The sequence below is a fragment of the Cyprinus carpio genome, chromosome B5 (assembly GCF_018340385.1).
Source record: "Cyprinus carpio isolate SPL01 chromosome B5, ASM1834038v1, whole genome shotgun sequence".
NCBI lineage: Eukaryota > Metazoa > Chordata > Actinopteri > Cypriniformes > Cyprinidae > Cyprinus > Cyprinus carpio.
The window spans coordinates 12256739-12280670 of record NC_056601.1 but is presented as its reverse complement, the minus strand read 5'-3'; the positions used below and the strand labels follow the sequence as shown (position 1 = coordinate 12280670).

General features: G+C 37.6%; 3 protein-coding genes across 3 annotated transcripts; 1 reads left to right on the top strand and 2 right to left on the bottom strand.

Moving 5' to 3' along the window:
- The first annotated feature begins 111 nt into the window (after positions 1-111).
- Positions 112-13579, top strand: LOC109085211 (rho GTPase-activating protein 35-like). Its single transcript, XM_042724373.1, has 7 exons — positions 112-819; positions 5055-9012; positions 9190-9331; positions 9748-9825; positions 10118-10249; positions 10418-10523; positions 10611-13579. The coding sequence occupies exons 2-7, from the start codon at positions 5284-5286 to the stop codon at positions 10975-10977; spliced, it is 4554 nt and encodes a 1517-aa protein (XP_042580307.1). The 5' UTR covers positions 112-819; positions 5055-5283; the 3' UTR covers positions 10978-13579.
- Positions 13580-15505: 1926 nt separating this feature from the next.
- LOC109085271 (insulin-like) lies at positions 15506-16882 on the bottom strand. Its single transcript, XM_019099905.2, has 3 exons — positions 16757-16882; positions 16486-16673; positions 15506-15764 (listed from the first exon to the last, which is right to left on the bottom strand). Exons 2-3 carry the CDS (start codon positions 16664-16666, stop codon positions 15616-15618), a joined length of 330 nt encoding a protein of 109 aa, XP_018955450.1. The 5' UTR covers positions 16667-16673; positions 16757-16882; the 3' UTR covers positions 15506-15615.
- Positions 16883-17556: 674 nt separating this feature from the next.
- LOC109085221 (pannexin-1-like) lies at positions 17557-22707 on the bottom strand. The gene is made up of 7 exons (XM_042724374.1): positions 22471-22707; positions 20723-20827; positions 20407-20635; positions 19665-19870; positions 19232-19542; positions 18898-19048; positions 17557-18743 (listed from the first exon to the last, which is right to left on the bottom strand). The coding sequence occupies exons 1-7, from the start codon at positions 22649-22651 to the stop codon at positions 18658-18660; spliced, it is 1269 nt and encodes a 422-aa protein (XP_042580308.1). The 5' UTR covers positions 22652-22707; the 3' UTR covers positions 17557-18657.
- Between the last annotated feature and the right edge of the window lie 1225 nt (positions 22708-23932).

Sequence of the window (23932 nt, the reverse complement as noted above, 5' to 3'; positions counted from 1 at the left end):
ATATATACGATCACAATCATCTGCAATAACATCCATCTCTCTGTCTTTGAAAGGATGCTGCTTCGCCTTTAGGTCGGGCCTGCGTCCGCGCGCGCGCTAGAGCTCGGCTCTTGTCATTGGCTCAGCGCTGTGCTGTTGTCCATGCGCCACTGGGCGAGTCTCGGCTGTCTCAGTAACCCTCTTTTATTCTCAAAAAAGGAGAGCGAAAGAGGGCAGACTCAGAGTTGGGCTCGGGCGTAAGGACCGCCATTATTGGGAGGCTTAGACAACCACTTTCCCCCTCACGCACAATGTATATATATCGTAACGTTTAAAGACATGAGTGTGATTTGGCTACGAAAAACTGGATGTTGTATCTCATTGTAAAGGCATCGCTGCATGCCGTCTGCACACGGTGAAATCAGGATTTTATTGCCACAACAAAGGGCATTATAACAGATTAAAACCAACGTGCTTAGGCCGGAGGAAGAAATTAAAACAAGCCTTTTTCTGCACGGAAACGACTGGCCTCCGAGAAAGGACATTTCTTTGTTTGGATATGTTTAGCCATCGGTGGATTTTCACAGCCGTTTCTATGCGAACGAGAGATCAGTAAGTTGCGCCTGACAAAAAATATCCATTGGAAACTGCAAGTCTGTCAAGCCACAATCAAACAGCACCCACGGAATTTAATGTCCTCGGCTTTTTACGTAGTCTTTTGTTTTCCTTTCTTTCTGGTTTCCAACAACACTGACCGAGCCGGTTGTAAGCACTCTTGCGCTGGCCTGGACGAGGAAAGAGAGATTGAGAAGGGAAAGGGAGGACGGGAGAAAGGCACTGGTATGTACGTGTGTATTAACCCCGGTGTTTCATTAAAACAAGTATTAGCGAGCAAAGTAGACCTTGTAACCTACGTAACATTTTTCAGTCGTTTAAAAAGCCTATCTTTAAATAAGGAGTGGAGTAGTAGCTACAGAAGGGAAATTGTATCTACAAATACAAGTGAGTGCTGTCTATTGTGCAGGCAGCGCCTTGGTTGCACTGTAAACGGATTTATTTTGCACTCTAATAATCTCAGAATGTTATAAATTGGCAGACTATTTTCTCACGTGATGTGCACATTATTAGTCGCTATGTAACGCCGCACTGTACAATAGACTAACGTAGATGAGTGGCGCTAATTTATTTTAACTGCATACTCTGATTTAAATACGTGAGGAAAATGTCACAGACAGTTAAGTGTATAATTTCTGTTGCAGCAGCACATAGACAGCTGAGCCGCTCATAGGAAGGCAGTTCTGAACCATGACATCCCCATTACGTAGCTTTCTTGCTTAGGCTATGCTGGGCCTAGGCTTTGGGAGTGAAATCCTTTAGCAGTTGCTTTTTATAGAGTTCAGAACTTCACATGTGTATTTTGCTTGAAGAGTGTGCCATAAGATGTATTTATTTTGGTATGCACATACAACCACAACAGTGCTTGATGTATATTCAAGCCATATATTTATCAGTGTCTAACAACACGGTGGGCTACAGCAAGTACAAGGGAGTCAGAACATCAGGTTGTGTTTTGGTGTGTGTTGAAGGTAAGTCTAAAGAGCCGGTAGACTCAGATATCATGTAGCATTCAGACAGTATTGTTGCTAGCACCACCTTGGACTGCACCTGACCCGCCTGTGGATCACCTACTTTGAGCTCTGTAGTCAAACATGAGGATTCACCAGCAAAACATTTCCTGTGTGTCTGTACCACTAAAAGTCAGCAGGAGTAATACATCGTACAAGGAACAGCTGTAGAAAACACGATTTTTAATAGCCAAAAATTTGTTGTTTTTTTTATTGTATTTGGTACAGCAATAATTAAGTGATGAATAAAGATTTTTTTTTAAATAATGTATTATGCATTCATAACAATACAACAACGTAAATACTGTATGTGCTTTTGCAAAGTGCAAGAATTGTTGTCAAAGTAATCTTGTTTCATGTTATTTTTAATCAGTCAATTAAATAAATGATTACTGAAAACATTCTTTGAAAATGTTAAAAGGTCACCCATTTAAGTTACTAATTTACAATATGCATACAGTTAATACTTGTTTCCGCAACTGCATACAGTATGTGACAATGCCCTTAGATAAGAGTTAATTCACCAAAAAATTCTGTGAGAATGTTTTCTTTTGCGGGACACACTAGAATTTAAAAATATTTTGCACAGTCTTTTCAGTATAATGAAAGTGTATGAGGACTGGGGCCGTCAAGCTACAGAAAAGCAAAAAAAGTAACATGAAAGTAACAATTTAAAACAACAACTTACATTTCGGTCTGTTTTTCAAATAAAGGTATCAAATGGCTTAGAAGACATGGAATAGCCCATCACATCTGCCACTTATGATGCTTTTATGGTGCTTTTTTGTCCTTTCTAAAGCTTGAAAGCTCTAGTACACATTCATTGTAACTGCATGGAAAACAATCAACTACATTATTTAAAATTTTCCCCTTTGCATTTCATGGATAAAAGACAGACATATGGGTTTGGATTGACATATAAGTGAGAAAGTGATGGAATTGTGGGTGTGCTATTGTGTTTGAAATAATACATAGATGGTTAAAGAAAGAAATTATTCAATGCTGTTCATATTGTATTCACTAGTTCTTATTTGTTTAAATGTGCTTGCTATTAGATCATGCTCATAAAATACTTTGAAAATGTAGGTTAACTGTTTGACCCTAACTTCTAAGTGCTACAGTTCACTGTTATTTAAGGTTATATGCATTTATTATATTGTACCTTAGTATTTTGTATGTAGTATTGTGTAATCAATATCTAGAACCAGAATATCATAGAAACTTGAATGATTAAAGAACCACATAGCAACGCTTTACGAACAGCTCAGAATGACTTGGAAACAATCTAGTAACACCCTGGCAATGTTTTGGAATTGAAAGTTGAACTGACAAGCACCAGTGACATTCAGATAATGAAATATTGTAAAAATTGTCATTAATATGGTTTTGGCTATAAGAATATGGGAGCTTTGGTATTATATTAACAGTATTGAACTTTGATATGTGAACTGACTACTTCAGACAACAGAAGACTTATTTCCTGCAAATGAACTAATCAGGAATTTCCTAAGTCTTTAAATAGCAGCACTAGCACTAGCTAAGGATAACAGTGGATTAATTACATGCTGGAATTATTGCTTATGTCTGCTGTGTAAGAAAACACCACTATTTAATGGCCAACCAACATACTGTATGCAAGCAATGTGGCCATTTAAATAATAACCATTTTAAGTGTTGTTTTGGATATTGGGCAACTCGCAAAACTAAACACAAAATAACCAGAAACTAGCAAACAAATTCATTGTTCAAATTCAAAGCACCAAGTGTTAATAGATGATTATGAAGGTCTGTGAAGTGAACTATTCTAACTATAGTAGTCAACATTTGAAGTGGATCAAAAAAGTATATTGAAGTTGTCCTAAGACAAGAACGGGTATTGTTTTGGTTTTAGGACAACTTCGATGAATGGTTTTGATCCACTTCAAATGTTGACTACTGTAGTGTTTTTTTTTTTTTTTTTTTTTTTTGTATTTACATAGTTGTGTAGGATTGCTAGCATAGAAATTGATCTATCTGTCTTATATTGCTAGAAATCCATAATCAGAACTTTTGCTTTTTTAATTAGAATTGTATTTCTTATTAATGTTTGTTTAGAATATAATTTAAATATTGAAGAAACATTATTAGAAACATATTGAAACGTATTTAAGTAAATTGCTACATTAAGGGATTTAGTGTTTAAAGGGGTCATATGATGTTGCTAAAAAGAACATTATTTTGTGTATTTGGTGTAATGAAATGCCAAATATCATCTTTAAGAAAAAAAAAAAACATTATTTTCCACATAATGTACATTATTGTTTCTCCTCTATGCCCCGCCTTTCTGAAACACGTTGATTTTTACAAAGCTCATCGGTCTGAAAAGGGAGGTGTACTCTGATTGGCCAGCTATCCAGTACGTTGTGATTGGCTGAATACCTCAGGCATGTGACGGAAATGTTATGCCCCTGCGTGTGCCAGAGCGCTGTGACAAAAACATTAAAACCCATTATAAACAAGACATTTGTTGCATCCAGTGGGGACATAATTACGGATTATAATGACAATACCAGCGGTTCTCAATTCCAGACCTCGCACCGCTCTGCATATTTTGCATGTCTGTCTTTGTTAACACACCTGATTCAGATAATCAGCTCATTAGAAGTGAGCTCCGTGCATGAACTGTGTTCCGATTGACATGGACCCTACACAGTGTTCATTGCTCCCTACTCCATGAACAGGGGAAATCTGTTGAAGTTTACTTCACTTCAGATCATTCATTCACGGATTTGCGATGCACAACGTCTTCACACACGGAGAAGTGTGACATCATATATTAAATTCACGTCACGCACACTTTAATGCACTTTGAATGGAACATGTATGTTCGCTTCGAACTGGAATCATGGCAGAATATCCTGTGATGTCCACTTCGCAGGGCACTTACGTTCAAATAGAACAAACGACTAAAGCGATAAGAGAAACACCAAATGTGCAGAGCAGGGGGGCGCGAGGACTGGAAATGAGAACTGCTGACTTAAAACTGTCTTTTTATGCGTTGCATCGCGCCGCATAAACATAAAACCATGTCTGCATTTGTGATTGGAGAAATGTTCCCACATCGTGATGTAGACATGTGGGGGCATGTTTAAATGAGCCGTTTTAAGTAGGAGTGGTTGACTCTTAACTTTCATAAAGAATATCTCTTTGGATTTGAGACTTTAGCCTTTGCAACTTTACAGATCTTCTTTATGCCACAAGAGCTTGTAACACTCCAAAGAGAAAGGAAAAATTTAAATCGCATCATATGACCCCTTTAATGTGGGGTTATACTATGTGAATTGAAAATCATCTTAATATCTGTGGGAACTTAAGTAGGTTAAAATGCTTTTAAATTTGTCTTTTGTGCAAAGCACACAATTTTGATGATAATTGGTTTGTTTGTTCTTTCTCCCTCTTTTTCTCATTTAGGATAGCCCCAATTCCTGCTTCTGCCTCTTCATGTCTCATCTCTGATTAGCAACCTCTAATATGGGCAGAACATACAAGCAGTTTTCTTGACCTGAAAGAATGATTGAAACATCAGAAATAAATCCTAAATTGTAAATCATATATAGGGTCTTCAACATTTTATGAACACATTTTAAAGAGTCTGCCTCTGTCATCCTTTGGGGCATGGCAAGATGAATGCCTGTGTACGATGATGATGGCCAAAAAGCAAGAATCCCGAATGCCTATCTACAACCTAGTTGTTGTTGGCCTGTCGGGAACTGAGAAGGAGAAGGGGCAATGTGGAGTTGGCAAATCATGCCTTTGTAACCGCTTTGTCCGTCCTAGTGCAGATGACTTCCACCTTGATCACACTTCTGTGCTAAGTACAAGTGACTTCGGTGGCCGGGTTGTCAACAATGACCACTTCCTATTCTGGGGAGAGGTGGGGAGAGTTTTGGAAGATGGCGCAGACTGCAGAATGCATGTGGTTGAGCAGACCGAATTCATTGATGACCAGACGTTCCAGCCCCATCGCAGCACAGCCTTACAGCCCTACATCAAAAGAGCTGCCTCCACCAAACTGGCTTCTGCTGAAAAACTTATGTACTTCTGCACTGATCAGTTGGGACTGGAGCAAGACTTCGAACAGAAGCAAATGCCCGAAGGCAAGTTGCAGGTGGATGGCTTTCTGCTTTGTGTTGATGTCAGTCGTGGTATGAACCGCAACTTTGATGATCAAATGAAATTTGTCACCAACTTGTTCAATCACTTAAGCAAGACAAAAAAGCCTATTGTGCTGGTTCTCACTAAGTGTGATGAGGGTGTTGAGCGATACATCAAGGACTCTCATACCTTTGCCATTACAAAAAAGAACTTGCAGGTTGTTGAAACATCGGCACGGTCCAACGTCAATGTTGATTTGGCTTTCCTTACCTTGATACAGCTTGTTGATAAGGGAAGAGGTAAGCCCAAGATCATACCTTACTTTGAGGCACTGAAAAACCAGAGTCAACTAATTGCTTCTGCAAAGGACCGCTATGAGTGGTTAGTAAATCACATTGTGAAGAATCACAATGAAACATGGCCCAACGTTAGCCGACGAATGCAGACTTCACCTGAATACAAGGAGTATGTATTTTTAGAAGGTACGGGTAAGGCTAAGAAGCTATTTCAACAACACATTCACAGACTAAAACAAGAACACATTGAAAGGCGTCGCAAAGCATACTTGAGTGCTCTTCCACTCGCCTTGAGTAGCTTAGTGTCCGAGTTGGATGAAATTGAACATTTGAGCTGGTCTGGGGTCCAGAAGGTCCTCGAGTCTAAAAAAGACTTTGATCATTGGTTTGTGGTACTGGACGATGCACCATGGGAGGACACGCCACATCTTGACAACATGGAGGATGAGCGTATCCCCTTTGATGTGCTAGACACCACGGCTGCTGAAATAATCTTTGATGCACACCTTGAACACTTGCGCAACGAATGTAAGCGTGCCCAGATGCGTCATGAGTTCAAAGCAAAATTAGCATCATCACCTTTCATTACCCCTGGCAAACCCTGGGAGGAGGCCCGAAGCTTCATCATGAATGAAGACTTCTACCAGTGGCTTGAGGAGCCAGAATATTTGGACATTTATAACCGGCACCAGAAAGCAATCATTGACAGGGCAAAAGAGGATTTTCAGGAGCTATTGCTGGAGTACTCTGAGCTCTTCTATGAACTTGAGGTAGATGCCAAACCTAGTAAAGAGAAGATGGGAGCAATTCAAGAAGTGTTAGGTGAAGAACAACGCTTCAAGGCCCTTCAGAAATTACAAGCTGAAAGGGATGCTTTAGTGCTGAAACACATCCATTTTGTGTATCACCCTACAAAGGAAACATGTCCGAACTGCCCACACTGTATTGACAACAAAATTGAGCAAATACTAGCTTTGTGCTTTCCTGCACAATACCCTTCTTTTGGAAAGTCCAGTATGTTTGATGGAAAGATAGATAGGATCAATCTTGTTATACTGGGCAAAGATGGTCTTGCCAGAGAATTAGCCAATGAGATTCGGGCATTGTGTACCAATGACGATCATTATATGCTTGAAGGTAGAATGTATGAGCTTGTCCTTCGGCCCATTGAGGGTAATGTTAGACTTCCTGTCAATTCATTTCATACATCCACATTTACTCCCCATGGATGCCTGTGTTTGTACAATTCAAAAGAGACCTTGTCATACATTGTTGAAAGTATTGAGAAGTTGCGAGAGTCCACAATTGGCAGAAGGGACAACCATATGTCTCAGCTTCCCCTGTCACTCTTACTAGTAACCAAAAGAGGTGTTGGAGGACTGGGTGACATTGGTGGTGAAACTGCTCAAGCATTAATCTCACAGGGTCAGCAGGTAGCCATAAAACTGCTGTGTAACTACCTGGAACCTGCCTCCCCAGGCACTGGCTATGGGAGAAATGTAAATGAAAAGCAGATCAATCAGGTCTTGAAGATTCTACTTGAAACAAAGAGGACTTCTACATTTCGTAGCTGTTCTCCACCTGCACCTCCACTGCCTCCATGTATTCGAGAATTACAGCAGGATCACAGTCCAGAGGCTGAATTGCGTATTGTCATGTGCCTAATGTGTGGAGAATCCTATGACATTGATCAACTCCTTGCACCATTCCTGCTTCCTCAGCATTGCAAGCCGACCTCTCCTCAGACAAGTGGCACTTCAGTGCTGCTAGAACAAACAATTGGTGGTCACAAGCATACAATTGAACTGTCTCTAATGTCATACCACGCTTCTTTTGCCACTCGTAAGAGTCGGCTGGTGCATGGCTACATTGCTGTATACTCTACTAGCCGCAAAGCTTCTTTTGAAACCCTGTGTGCCTTTTTGTGTGAGGTTCAGGATATTGTCCCAGTTCAGCTGCTTGCAGTGGGGGAAACCCGGACTGAGCTTCTGGACTCGGAGTCTGCTCATGAGATGCTAGTCCAAGGTGAAGAACTGGCCCGTGAACTTGAGGGACGGTTTTGCAGTATTGTCTGTGGTGCTGGAGGAGTTGTTGGAGGACTACACAAATTAGACCTTTTGGAACAATTTTTCACAGAGGTATTCGAAAAGAGAACTATTGTTGAGGCCAGTCATATGTATGAAAACGTCACAGAAGCTAGTAGCACAAATGAGAATGTGTATTCGCCACACCGTGGCTCCTCAAGCCCTGTAACAATGCTGTTAGATTCTGAGGAAGACATGGAAGCTTCCCCGCCTTACCATGATGGCACACTTACCTCTCACGGTGGATTCAAATTGCCTGACCTGGACTCAGGTGACACATTCTCTGTGATCTCTGACCTTAGCACCTTTGAGAACAAGCTAAATAATAAAGTTCCTCCACAAGTAAGACCTAAACCTAGTGTCACATTTGACCTAAGAAAACCAAATTTTAATCCGTATGTGGATGCAGTCAGTCATCGCCGTTCCCTTACATCCAATGTGACGTGGCCTCTAGGAGGAGATTATGATCCTTCGGACTACGCTGAGCCAATGGATGCTGTCTCTAAACCCCGCCCCAGCTATGAGGAGAGCATATATTCTGTGCCACATGACAGCACACAGGGCAAAATTATTACCATCCGCAATTCCAATCGGATCCACTCTAATGGAGGAGGCAATGGTTCAGACAGTGAAGGGGATGGCAGCTCATTGGAGAGACGTCGCAAGTTCTCAGCAGCACGGGTGAAGCCACGTCTCTACCGTGATCGTTCCAAACGTCTGGGGAAGTTCAGCAGTTTCCGCACTAGTTTTTCCATTGGTAGCGATGATGAGATTGGCACTCTCTCAAGGTCAAAAGATGATGATGTTTCAGGACCAAAGGCAGACATACTCAGTGAAGAAGGAGAAGATCCCAAAAAAAGGAACATACTGAAAAGTCTTCGCAGACCAGGCAAAGTATGATTTATTTATTTACTAATTTTACATGGCTTTTAAAAAAGTATGCTTGTCTGTTTCTAACATTGTAATATTTAATTTAATTGCTGTTATTGGAGGCTTCATTAAGGAGTCAAAACCATGCTAATTGTCTTGGGTAACTGTCAAATAAGCTGTATTTGTCTTGCTGTTTGGCAGAAAACAAGACCAAAGCCTCGTCATTCTATCTCTAAGCCTTTGGAGAGTAACTACTTTGGGGTGCCCTTGGTCAATGTGGTTTCCTTTGAACGACCTATTCCAGTTTTCATTGACAAGTGTATTCGTTATATTGAGGCCACAGGTATATTTGCTGCTGCTGTTTCACCATCATACTTAGCCCATAACAGTTGTGCTTAGGGAACCATATAAGCTTATCATTATTGCAGCATCCAGTTAAAATTAGATGCTTAATGGGCTGTAGCTGTCATAGATCACACCACAGCAAAGTTTTGCACATAGTTCAGTATTTTCCTGACTGGGTTTCAGCTGTAGTCTCACAATGAAGATTTTAGAACCATATTAATATGATTTTTTTCTTTTTGCATTTTAGCATTTTTAATAACCAGAAACACAGTATATTAGACCTGTATGTAGTAGCAGTTTGTAGAATTATATTGTGGCAGTGATTAGTACTTAATTTCTTAAAATGCTTAAACTGAGTCATAGAAAGAAGCTGTACATTAAAATGATCCTGTTAATCAACACTTTCTCTCTCAGGTCTGACAACAGAGGGTATCTACAGGGTAAGTGGGAATAGGGCGGAGATAGAGAGCGTGCAGAGACAGTTCGAACAGGGTAAGTTCAGAAGAATTTCAATAAAATTGTTGTGGGTTACAGTTGTTGGTATGATAGTGGATTGTCTTATGGTGTTAAGGCATGTATTGTTACATATAGTTTGTATGAGTGCATGTTGGCAGGATGTACAAGCTTTTAATGTAAAATGTATTTTGTGTTTTGTTATTTCCACACACACAAAATCATATTGAGGGATAAGCTCTACTGCTCAAGTTCTTCTTTGATTCCTTTCTTGCTTCCCTCATTTTATCGCTCTCACTTTGTTCATTTATTAATTTTTCATTCCTCTTAGACCACAATCTGGACTTTGTTGAGAAGGACTTCACTGTGAATACAGTTGCCGGAGCAATGAAAAGTTTCTTCTCTGAGCTGCCTGAGCCTCTGGTTCCTTATAGTTCACAGGAGGAGCTGGTAGAAGCTTTCAGTAAGATTGAACTTAGCATTCTATAAATGCTTTTGTGAAGAATATAATATTGTAAATTAATTTTAAAATGTTTCATGCAGAGGATGCAAAATTGGATGTTATGTCAACCATAACACCATGCCTGTCGAAGCCTGTGGAATAATCAAGTTTTTAATTTTTTGCACATAGAAATTAATGATCGAGAACAGAGGCTTCACACAATGAAGGATGTGTTAAGACGATTTCCCAGGGAGAATTTTGATGTCTTCAAATATGTAATGAGCCATCTAAACAAGTGAGTTTGAAAACCACCTGCAGTTGCTAACTATTGGAGATCAGTTAAAGGGAAGAGACATCAAATCTCTGTTTTTCTTTTTCTTAGGGTTAGTCAGTGGAACAGAGTCAACTTAATGACTAGTGAGAATCTCTCCATCTGTTTCTGGCCAACACTGATGCGGCCAGTTTTCACCTCTATGGATGCCCTGACAGCCACACGCACCTACCAGACAATCATCGAGACATTCATCCATCAATGTGCTTTCTTCTTTTACAACCAGCCTCCTGCTGAGTCACCCACTGGCCCATTCGGAACCCCTGGACCACTGGTGCCCTCTGGATTTCCCCCATCCCCCACAGCCGCTCCTTCTTATTGCCCTCCAACCCCAAATTTTACCCCCCTTCTGCAATCCCCACCACATTCTCCCCCCCAGAGCCCACACACAGCCCCTGGAGAACCCCAAATACTGTGAGATGGGGAAAATCATGTGGCCCGTTATTTAGTGAACTACACACACAAACACTTGCTTGCACACACACACTTGCAATGCATGCAGACACATCTACATACATGCTCTGCACACACATCTAAATGCCTCTAAAACATGTAGCTTGTTTAGGTCAGTGTTGTATGTAAAAAATTGTTCTGAGCTCTTGGTCCTGCTCCTGGAAATCCACATTTCTGCAGAATTTAGTTCTAAGAAACGTGTGTAATTTTTAATGTACCATAAACCTTGACTGTCTGGTTCAGGTGTGTTTGATTAGGTTTATATCTAAACTCTTTGTTGTACAGAGCACCCTTATCTACAGTTATTAACACATATCACATACAAAATGAAGGTCTGTTAAAAATTCTTTTTAAAGGGTGTAACCAACAAAGACTCCAATCACCATGTCAGCACTGCCCTTCATGTAGTTTATTACAGAAGGGGGATGGTGTTATTTTCTAGAGAGTGAATATAGATGTTCTAATCAAGAAGGATACAAAAGGTTTTGAAGGATTTTTCTGTTTTCTTCTTTCAGTAGAAGGTGTTTACATTTTATTTTTCAACAGTACCTGCTATTTTCTCTCCTGCTCTCTCTTTGCATCTCCATATGTATCTGTGGTATAGAGGACACTGTAGTCATGAAAACCATGAAGCACTTAATTTTTCAGCCTTTCATCTTAAAAAACATTTTGGGAGAATAATAGAATTAACTTCAACTTTCTCTCTCTCTCTCTCTCTTTTTATCTTTATTTCAAGAAGATGAATGAAGTCACTTTAGCAGGAACCATATTCACAACTTTACCTGGCTGTTGTGTTCCACACTTATCATTTTTGGTTTCTACCCCATACCTACTGTGTTATATGAATTTTAAATATTCAATGGATTTTGGAGGATGTTTTTATTCATTGCTTTAAAGACTTGAAGTTCTGACACCTGATAGGCTAGAAGGTAATGTTGATGAGGATTTGCTTTGCTGAGTGTCTCCTGTGGATCTTTGCTCGTTAATTCACCTAATGGGAGCATGCATGCCCTTTCTTTGAAGGCTGGGATTTAAATGCCAGCAATATCACATGGTTTTAGGGAATGCACTTCCAGTTAGTTCTGGTGTGGGGCTCAAGATCACTGAGACTGCAGATTTACTCTGACCCTTAAACATTAGACTCTGAATCAGCAATTCAAAACCCCCACACCTTAATTTTGGACTCAAGATTTAAAAAAAAAAAAAAAAAAAAAAAAAAAATACATTGAAGGCCTTTTACTGATGCACATTTTGACTGTTTTACGAACTCCATTGTTTTTACTTAATAATCTAAAGCACTTTTTTTTTGTCTTTTTATATAGACCTGTATTGTGAATTGCGACACTGAATAATAATTGGTTCCCATTTTTGCCGTTGTGTTTAAAAGATCAATGTACCCTTTTCAAGGTGAATGTAGAGTGGTCACAGATCAAGCCTAATCCTGGACTGAAGTTTACTCTTGATGATTCTACATTCATATAAGTATGTCTTTTGTCATCTATTAGTATGTTTTTTGGACCTCTTGTTCAGTCTGGAGTTTGACTATCATGGACCTTAATTCACCTTTTTTCCCCCATTGTCTTCTCAATGTGACTGGATTGGAATGACACAATTTGCCTCTTCTGCTTCTACCGTCTCCATGTTCTGTCTATACTCTTCTGGACAAATCCATGATGTATAATGATACAATGATTCATTGAATGTGTATTACCTTATTTTTTCTCTTAAACCACAAAGCTTCTGATGTGAAGAAAATTATTTCTAAATGTATTTTGCTTGAAATGCCACTTCCCTTTTCTATCCAGCCAAGGTAGAAAAGCTAAAGTACCAAAGTAGTGCAATGTGGCTGATGAGGGTTCAACACCAGGTGTACATATTTTGATGACGGGTATGTCAGATTCAACTCAAATACTTGACAAACAGTCCATATGGCAAATCTTTGATGATTAGACAACACTTGTTCAAGATCCTCTTCATTCTGTGTATCTTTTGCTTTTCTACCAGGCTGAACAAAACTGAAAGAATCCCCACTTTACTGGATTTTCCTTTCATATAGAGATTTCCAGCAAACTGCTTGAAAACACTTGAATTAGCAACTCGTCCAGATATTGATACAGCCATCTCTGTGTGTTATACTTGTAAGAATGCAATTTTTCTTCAAGATAATTTGATGATGGATAACTGTGATGGTTATCATAATGGTTAAAAGATTTGAGGCCCTTTAAGAGTGCCACAAAACATTTTGTTAAGTAGAAGTGTTTGTAGAAGTAGAACTTCTTTGGATTTTGTTTTTGATTTTTATTTTCTCCTTAAAGTCTGAATATGAAAACTTGTTTATCTCTGTCCATTGTTGCATTGTCTTAAAGCCAGATTTTGGATTACTGGTGGAAAAAAAGAAAAAGAAAAGAAGAAGCCCTGATTAGTTGTGATGGTGCAATATTATGAGTCATTTAAACAATCAAAATGTGTTAAAGTGCACCTCACAACACCTGACCTGCTGAGTTTACTAATAAACTTCTCCTAGAAACTGCTAAGCAAGCATTAGTCAAAATTCTGGGTTGCATGTGACAGTTGTGAAAATTCTGATCTGACACTTTGAATCTATGTATTTCAGTTAAAGTATAAACTCACATGAATTTTCTCACACTTTAAATACCTTAATTGTAACACGAATTAATCAGAATGATTGAGATGAAATGCTCTACAGAATCTTTTATATAATTTTAAGTTCACAAAATAATAATAATCAGAGGAAGTCTGACCCAAATCAGTTGTACTGTCTGAATGCAAGTTAGATCAAGGGTCAGTCCATAATAATTCCCCAACTCTTGCTCTTTGTAAATTAATGTTCTGCTACCCTCTTGTGGCCATAAGTTAATCAGAAGGTATGCTTCTCAAATGTACAGTATGAGTGCATGAAAGAACAGCCCAGTTACATAACTGAAATTTTAAATTAAAGAGAAAAACTTCATAGATATTTGATTTTTGTATCTGGGCTAGTTTGTGGGAGAAGGGCCTTGACCACTGACACACACACACCTACCACTTTGTTTCATCCATTTCCTGGTGCCTTTAGTTTCTATTAATTAACAGAGCAGCTCTCTCTCTCTCTCTGCTGTGAGTAGTTGGTTTATTTCCTTTCATGTTGGGGGAAAAAAACTACCATTATGTTATGCTTTTTAAAAAGTTTGAGAGAAAAAAGGTTGTTAAGGTGGCATCTGAAATACGTAGCTGATAGTGTGGCTTTTTCATGTGACTCACTTGGTATTGTTTGTACCACTCAAATGAAGGACATTTCAGAATCACTGTAGTGGTGGCCTGGTTGTGTGTTAGAAGTGCGAAACACACTGCCTTTTAGCTGACTGTAATCTAACCTGGTGTTTCTTTCGTATATGAACAAAAGAAAAAAGTCTTGGTGCTTAGTCTCTTGCTTCTTACTTAAGCTTCTTTTTTTATGGTGTTAGGCTAGTATAATAGCATGCATGACCGAAGATCTATACAGGGAGGCTTTTGCTGGTTTCAATATTCAGAATATGAGTCTGATTAAAAATATGTATTTAATTATAATGGGGGAAAAAACAACAAAATGATCCTGTGATGAAGGAGGGTCAGGAGGGCTTTAAATAAATGAGAACAAACAATAAATCAATTTTGTTACATGTATAATGTTCTCAATTTTTGTGTTTCTCACTGAGCTTCCTTTAGAAATGTTTTATATTGTGTAGACTGAATATTTTGTCATTAATTCTGGTTATATAATGCAGTTCAAATGTTTGGGGTTGATAAGACACATTCTTTTTTGCTCACCAAGGCTAGATTTATTTGTTCATAAATAACCAATAATATTGTGGAATATTCCAATTTATATTTATCTGTCTAAATGGATGATGCCACTGCATATTTTCAAACCTACTGTTGTATTCAAAAAGAGGTCATAAAAACTCTCAGATTATTATTATATTATTATTTAATATTTATAATAATCAGATATGAGGCTATATAGTATATAGTCAGAATTATACTAAGTATACTATTAAAAAAAAAAAAAAACATTTTGGTTGGACATTGTCACGCAGAATTAGATTTTTTTTTGCGCCTTGTCCCTAGTCAATGTTGCACCAAAATCTAGTCTTTATGACTATTTTCACATCTCTGGCCCTCAGAATTAAACAAGCTGTTTTGCTATTATACCCTTAAGTCTTTCATTAGTAAATGATGTCTGTTATGATGGGCTAACCCGGGGTTTGGCTGGATAGGTTGTTAGACTTAGACTCCACTCTAGGTTTTCGAGTTTTAGTCATGGAATCAAAAGTCTCAGAATCTGAGCACAGTCTGTATTTCAATCAGGAGAGCTCAGATGGGGCTGAACTAATGTGAATTATTCCTGTTAATCCTAATATTCTTAACTTTTCAAATAAAACTGAAATGTTTTCTCATTTGGAATTTTTAAATATCTTATTTAAATTGCAATGTAGAGATACAAGACTCCTGCACTCATTTGACAAAATTTTATTTTCTAAGAAAAAAAAAATCAAGAGCATTAAGACCTGTGCAAACAGCTGGTGAAGTCATTGGCAGTTATCACAGGACATGCGCAGGATCTTTAGTTACAGTAATTCTGCAGTTCAAAGATACTGCAGGGTTTGTGGCAACACTCCTCATTAATGCTTCTCTTCCTTATCAGCTCGGCATGATCTTTAAATGCAAAGTCGGCCACCTCAGTTTCCTGGGGAGATTTTGGAGGAAGGAAACCTGGAAAAATACAACAATAGGTAAAATCCTGACATTAGTCTAGTTTTATATAAAGGGCCAAATGTAATTGTTGCTATTCTTTGAAGTTCCCTGTTCAGTTGGATAAAGAATAAAATGAAGACAATCAGATCAGACCCTCATTCATTGCTACAGAGGTTAAATCTTTTTGAATTCTCCCCCAAATATCATTTCTAACCTTGATGAAATACTGTAAATGTGTTTTTTAAGTTGTTTTACACATTTCACATATACACTACCATTCAAATGTTTGGTGTGAAAGTTTTTTAAATTTATCAAAAGTGACAGTAAAGGCATTCCTATTTTTAAAAATAAATGCGGTTGTTGTTGTTTATTTTTATTATTAATAATTTTATTTTTTTTACTTCCCACTCATCAAAGAATCCTGAAAATTGTATTACAGTTACTACAAAAATATCAACTTAGTCTAACATTGATAATAAGAAATGTTACTTGAGCACCAAATCAGCATATTAGAACGACTGGTAAAAATATTATTATTTCAGTGTTATCTTCTTCATGCAATGTATTTGCATTTAAAAGGCACACAAAACGTACTTTATACACTACACAATATTAAATACATTAATTACAGGATAGGTGGAATGTCTACAGTATCCCGAGTATTATTAGTTTCTTAGCATCTCTTCCCATATTTCTATACTTTTCAAAGATTCTGTTCTAGAAACATAGTCTTCCTTACCCAGAAGAGGGTCAACAACATCTCTTTTGGGGTTGTAGAAGAAGCCTGTTGGACCACAGACCAGGTAGAGGGCATCGACTAGATGAGATCCACATAGGTGCTGCGGGGCCCCTGGATTAGCATTCACACTGGAGACAGCCAACAGGAACAACAGAGCACCAGCCTGGAGCCACACTGCCATGGTCACGCTGACAGAAAGACACATATATTTACATGCAGCACCAGTTACAATAGCACTATCTGTTGAGTTAGTATCCTACCAGTCACATACCTGTTTTTGAACAGGACAAGGAATAGCAGAGATGGTAGACGAGAGAAGATTTGGGACAAACAGTGTGTTCTTCTCACTTTTATACATATGTTTAGGCAGGTTCTACAGTCTTTGCCTGAATCAACGGAAAACCCATCTTGTGCGCAAACATACTTTAACACTTTTAAGTGACTGTCCAATTACACATGCCACATTAGCTGTGTTTGGCCAACTAATTCACATTAACTCCTGAGAGCTTCTACACTCACAAAAGACAAACACATTCTGGTGCTCACGCAGGTCTAGTAGCCTTTGCTGACAATCTCAAGTGGGTTTTGGTTGATTGTTATTAATGAGAGTAGAAGTTTACACAGAACGACCTGATCATGGATCTGCTAGAAGGTGACAGCTGGTGGCTTTTCTTTGTAAAGATTGCGAGTGAAACAGCAGGATGTCTCATTCTCGAGAAAATGGGATTAGATGTCTCATTAGTGTGCTAATGTTTGTGACATCCTCTATGTGACAATTTCAAGCAATGACAACTACACTCTATTCTACAATTTGTAAAAAACTTTAATGGTTCTTTACATGTAGCAAAAGTTCCATTTAGAACCATATCAGCCTGAAGAAACCTTTGCGCTTGATTCTTTGTTTATGGTCCTTATTGCCACTTCATTGTTTTTCCAAGTCTGTAACTGTCAAAGCCATCTCATTATGAATTTCAGGAGCTTAGCCATAAAACAATATTTGATATTTAGCAGTAAATGAGCATGTGAAGCTGGTTTACTGAAATATCTGAAAAAACATTAGTGCTGAACTTCATGACTTTTGGCTATTTTTAAGTTTATTATGTACTGAATGTGCCAAAGGTATATAAATTCTTGATAACAGAGAAAAATACAGATGTTTGGGGGAAATGAAGTGCTTTTTATTGCATTACAATATGTATTCTACATCCCGGAATGAAGTCACTGAAAGACTTAAAGTCACTTTTTAGGGTTACAAGCACCATTTTTGAAAAGCTCTCCTCTGAAGACATGCAATTTATCATCTCTGAAGAAATTAAGGTAAGAAGACATAAAACCAAATAATAATTTAAACACATCTTTGACATAAGTCTGCATCAAATAAATACAAAACTATACAAATATTAAAAAATAAAATAAAAAGTATTATACATATACATAGTATTATACATATCATACATTATATTTTGTATATTTGATTATTGCTTTTTGCATAGGCAGTGCATTAGTACCTTACCCAGCCAAATCTTGGGATGGCATCAATTATTTCCAATCATTTAGATATTACATGAATACATCCCTTCTATCTTAACTATGTTTTATGATGTTGCCTCAGGGAAACAACCCCATTTTCTGCACAACAATTTTGCAAGTACATGATGCATATAAAATTAGCATTGGATGGTTTATAATGAAGAGAAGACTTTGATGATTTCTTGGTCACATTATACTCTTGCAGCCATTTTTAAATTATTTGTATGTTAAGAGGAATTATTTAAATGGTTTGTTACCAAGAAGCAACACTGACAGAAATTAGTTGTTAGTATTCTAACATTAGAATCTTAGTTATTCATTTAGTTTCTTTCGCTCTCATTGTTGCAACAATACTGTACCTACAAAGGACACCCCAGAATATATGTTGTAACATTGTTTTCATAATGCATACAATAGGGTCTTAACATTCATCAACCTCACAAATAATAATGTTATCATGTTAGAAAAAACATTCATCCCATTTCTATTAATATAAGGCATAAAAACCTCATGCAGCTCAGTTCTGCTGTTAGTAAATTAGTAAATAATCAGTTATATTCAAGCATTATATAATCTTACATTTCATTCATATTTAAAATGTGTAAACTCATTGTTTGTCCTTTGATTTGACTTTGTTATATGTTAGACCACCCTGTGTCTTACATCTTTCACACAGCCGCAGCTTTTTTCTGTCTGTACTCCATCATTCAGCAGAACAGAAGAGGCATCTAGAGATAAAACACACTGATATAGCAACAGTTGGCGCAACAAGTCTTTTTTTGTTTTTACTGCCTAACAAAAAGAACAATGATAAGTGTGTTCATTCTCTTCACATACAAGAAAATTATTGTCTTGTTTTGACTTTACTGATGTTATACTTACCCTTCATTTCAGAGATTTCTTTGTCTGCATTTCCATTTACAGTTTGGGCTTGTTTTCTGTCCACCACATCAGTCCTCACTTGTCCTAGAGTCCTGAGGAGACACGTGGTGTCAAATGCTGCTTCCCCTCCCTCTGACAGCAGCTCCAACACCTGTTTACACACATCACAAACAAATGTATTAGTCTTCACTCACTGACACCAGCATTCAGTTCTAGGAATGAGACATTAGTGCATTTTTACCAGATATTATAATGTATAAAGAACTTGACACCCTGACAAAAAGATAAATCAGAAGCATACAATTCAAACATTGAAATGCACATATTTACAAACCTGCAAGCATTTGTAGCTCTTAAGCTCACTCAGGTTTTCCTCCAAGAACAGCAGGTAGATGCTGAGGTCATCATAACGGCGAGTGGTAGGCTGCAAATCCAGCACGTGTCCAAAAGCAGGCAGCAGGTGGTATGGACGGAGGAACTGAGCGCGCTGGTGCTGACGAGCAGGTTGGAAGGCAGCGTAAACCACAGTCGGTACTAACAGCAAATACACCACCAGATTCATGCAACTTAGCAGACGGAAAACACCCACCGCCACCAGCTTACACTGAACTGCATCTGGCACCACACTCTCATTTACTAATATACCTGGAGACAAACACAATTCAGAAAAAAAAAACATCAGAAAATGATTAGACACACACTCTCACATGTTAATATTCATTTCTGAAGTGCATCACATGTACCGAAACACATTATCTAGCACACACCTCTGCGCAGGTTACAGGAGAACTGATCACTGGGTGACACCCAAAAGATGTAGTAGGTGAGATAAAAGCAGGCCAGCAGTAAAGTGAGGAATGTTAAAACCTGACAAAGCAGATATTTTGCAGCCAAAGCCCAAGATGAACGCTTTGTCTTTAAGTACTGCTCTACAAGAGGGTACTTAAAACAAGCTTCAGTCATTTCAAGACCACTGAGAGAGAGAGAGAGAGAGAGAGAGAGAGAGAGAGAGAGAATAGAGGGATTAAAGATTAAGGTTAAGATCAGCAGAATCAGAATATTAAGGATATTTAAATATTTGGGTTATGAGTGAGGAAGGAAAGGAAATAGAGAGGAAGCTTAAATAGCAAAGAAGAAAATGATTTGAATTATTTTTTTTATAATAAGAAATGTTTCTTGAGTTCCAACTCAGCATATTAGAATGATTTATGAAGGATCATGTGACACTGAAGACTGAAGTAACAGCTGCTGAAAATTCAGCTTTGCCATTAACAGAAATAAATGCAGCGTTGATGAACATACAAAACTTCTTTTTAAAACTCAACATTTTTTTTTTTTACTGATACAGATTTACTGAGTCTCAGTCTGGACCGGAGTTGATCTTGAAGCAAACTGACTTTCTGGAGTGTTTAAATATTCTGAATGAATTCAAGCCTTTGTACTTCTCACAATTCAAAACTTCAGGTTGCCATCGCAGCTAGATTTTTTAAAATGTTCAGTTCACTACACCTGTGTGGGTCTTCTGCAATGTCTTTGTCTTGTTTGGTTGTGAGACTCTTGGCAAGGCGGATGGCACGGTTGTAGCAACGGTCAAGTTCCTCCATGATAAAACTGAGGTCAGAGGATAGGGAAGGGGCAGCCGTGAAGCGCCAGAAGAGAGCGGGAATATATATGAGGGTGGCAACCAGCAGAAGGATATAAGGAAAGAACTGCAGGTAAAGAGACAGAGAATAAGACAAAAACAAAGCAACAAAGAACCTCTTATGACACTTCACTTCATCACAACATTACCTAGATTAAATGAAGGCGCTGGCGCTATCAGCCCCATTTTCTGAAGGGTGATTCTCTACTGCAGCCCAGCAGAAGGAGTCCACATATGCAGCCTGTCTCAATGTGAAGTTAGAGGGTGGAAAACATGTGATCTGAGTACCTAAGAGAGAAGAAATTACACAAGAACTTGTCATTTTCTTATAGCTTAAGTCATAACAAGAGCTATGTGATGGAAATGAGATTAATCTCATCCAAAAAATGCTCAACTATGCTACTTAACACAGAAATACTAGTGGCTTTTTGCATGTTTTTATGAGCAAAAGATATTCCTGTATTATGTTGGTGTGCTTTATGATAATAATGTCTATTTATAAATGTCTTTCAAACACTCATCTTAAATTCATCATCATAAAACTAGAGAAACAAGTGGGAAGACCAAGGACAATTAACACAAGTAACACAAAAGAATATATATTGTAGAATATTGGTAACCAAACAATATTGGAGCCCACTGAGTTCCACTGTATGGAGGAAAAGCACTGAGACATTTCTCAACATATCTTCTTTTACATTCTGCAGAAAAATTTAAGTCAGTTTTGGAATGACACGAGAGTGAGTAAATGACAGAATAAATATTTTTGAGTGAACTTTCACAACTCAGAGTGTTACTGATTTTAATATTATAATAAAAGTAATAATTTAATTAAATTTAAAATAAATTAATACAGTCAGTATTTATTGCATTTATTTATTTTTTATTAAAAACTAGTATAGCGATAGAGCCTAACCATGAAGACAAACATCTTGTATGGATAATGTTGCAACTTTTAACCAACAAACTACAGATAAAAGATATTCTGTATTTAATAACATCAAAGATAGTAGAAATGAACATCCCAGCTAACACTTTTAGCTTCATAGAACGTTCTGGGAACGTTAATTTTTGGTTCACAGAACGTTCTTATTTGGTTCCCAAAAAATAACCAACTGGAAACCATATGGAAACGTTAGGGGAACGTTCTGTGTTTGTTGGGATTATGCTCTTTTTCTGTTTTTGTGAAACAACTCTTTTGTCTTAGGAAAACAGATCTTTGCTAAGCATAACACTCTGGTTTAGTTGTGACTGAAGAAGTGTGTCATTTCTGCCTCGACTCCTTTTCACTGAAACAGATAACACGCCCTCAACTACACTGGCTGAAATAAAAATAAACCAAAGATATAATGGTCACAATGCGCGTGGCATATATATATATATATATATATATATATATATATATATATATATATATATATATATATATATATATATATATATATAAAGTGCATTTATCCTGCAAAATACGATGTTAACAGCTCGCGTGCTTTTACATTGCTGCATGTGTATCATTATGTTTTGTCTTGTGAACGCGCACATCGAGCATCGTCAGCAGTGACGCGCCCATTCTGGATTTACACACAAAACCGATTCGTGTTTGGAATCGGTCTTTGTAAAAAAATAAAAAATAAATAAATAAATAAAAAAAACCTTTACGTTGTGTAAAAACACGCCCTGTAACGAAATATTACAAAACATTATTCAAGAACAAAGGAGTAAATGTCGATTTAGCGAGTGTCTTTTAACAACTGGCAGTTTTTTGTTCCAGTCAGCAAAACAACAGAGATAAGCGCTTCATGATTATCAGTTTGAAACCCACAGGTTTAAGCCTCTTCGTCTCTATCACGTTTCATATTAAATACTACTGTTGACTGGGTTTTTTTTTCACCCGCAAATATCGGAAGCGGTGATAAAATATTTTTACTGACCCACAGAGACTTCTTGTGCAAAGGCGAGTGAGATGAGTAACAAAGGAAGCCCAACCGCGATAAAAGTGACCAGTTTGTCTGTGGCCAGTTCCAGGCGTATGCCTTTATACTTAGAGTCGCTCTGCTCTTTCAATAAAAAATCAGAAAACACATATTCGGTGGCAACGTGTGCTATTGCCATTGTTGTCAAGTGCACCGCTAGTTCCGGTGGGCGGCGCTTCGTGCACAATTCACCAACCAATAACAACAACACCAGAGGGAACTGTCGAAACCTTATTCAGATTGATCCAGTTGTCCAAATAAAAGCATTAAATCTTCTGTACGTTTTAAAAAAGCTCGTTACACACTGACGTACATAGTGTGTTTTAATGAGACATAAAATCAAGTGCGAAGTGTGATACAATAAGTGTGATTTTATGAGACAAAGAAAACAGACCTTTGACAAACAAATTTGTTATTAAATAAAGACAGCAATAAAGTGGGATAACTTCTATGCTAGTATTAAACTAAAATAATAATAGTAATAATAATAGTAACACAATGTTTTGAGTAGGCCCATACACTTACTACCGTAATTTTGTATTAATCTATTTAAATGTGTACATGATATTTATTTTTATGGGGGGGCATACAGAAATGTTGAATAGGCTAAATGCATGGTACTACTCTTTAATTTGTTATGCAAGCATAATTGTTTGCCACTTCATGTAAATGCTGCAAAGCCATGTGAAATTATTAAATCATGATATACCTCCTTGGTCTTATTATCTGAATAAAAAACTGCATGGAAAAAGTCTATTTGACTATGCATTTATTTAAAACAAAATGTTTAAAATTAAGAAATGAAAGCAATATTGAATTAATTATCTGTATCTTTAACCAGTGAAATTGGGAAATTTCCCTGACTTTGCTGAAAGACAGAGGTGCTGATTAGGTAAACCTCAGACAGTGATGATACGTCACACGGAGACTCCATGCAGCTCTCACAAGACCGTGGTGTGGCTTCCCACATCTCTCTTCCTGTCTGTGACATTGACCCTGCCATCCCATGAACATTGCTACTGCACAATTTTCTTATTGAAACAAACACGTGAAAAAAAGCTATTGCAGCACTAAACAGCAAGTAAAGAAATGCAGTTCATTTGCCATTCAACTTTGTAAATTTAGCATTTATTCAGTGATCCTGTGTTTATCATTTCAGTAGCGTAAACTAACTGTTCAATAACGTGGTTAAGGGTGTATGGTATGGATATATGAAAATTTTGTCACTACATTGCACATAAAACTATATTTGATAGATTCATTTAGTTAACTTTTCCTGGAAATAAGAACTTTTAGTTACTTTTTCCTTCTTTACATTCAATGATCTTTAAGTCTTACTGTCAAATTGCTGTTTTTTTTTAAACACCTCTGTTGTCCAGACTGATTTGTGATTATCTTGTTTTTCAAACAGACATCAAAA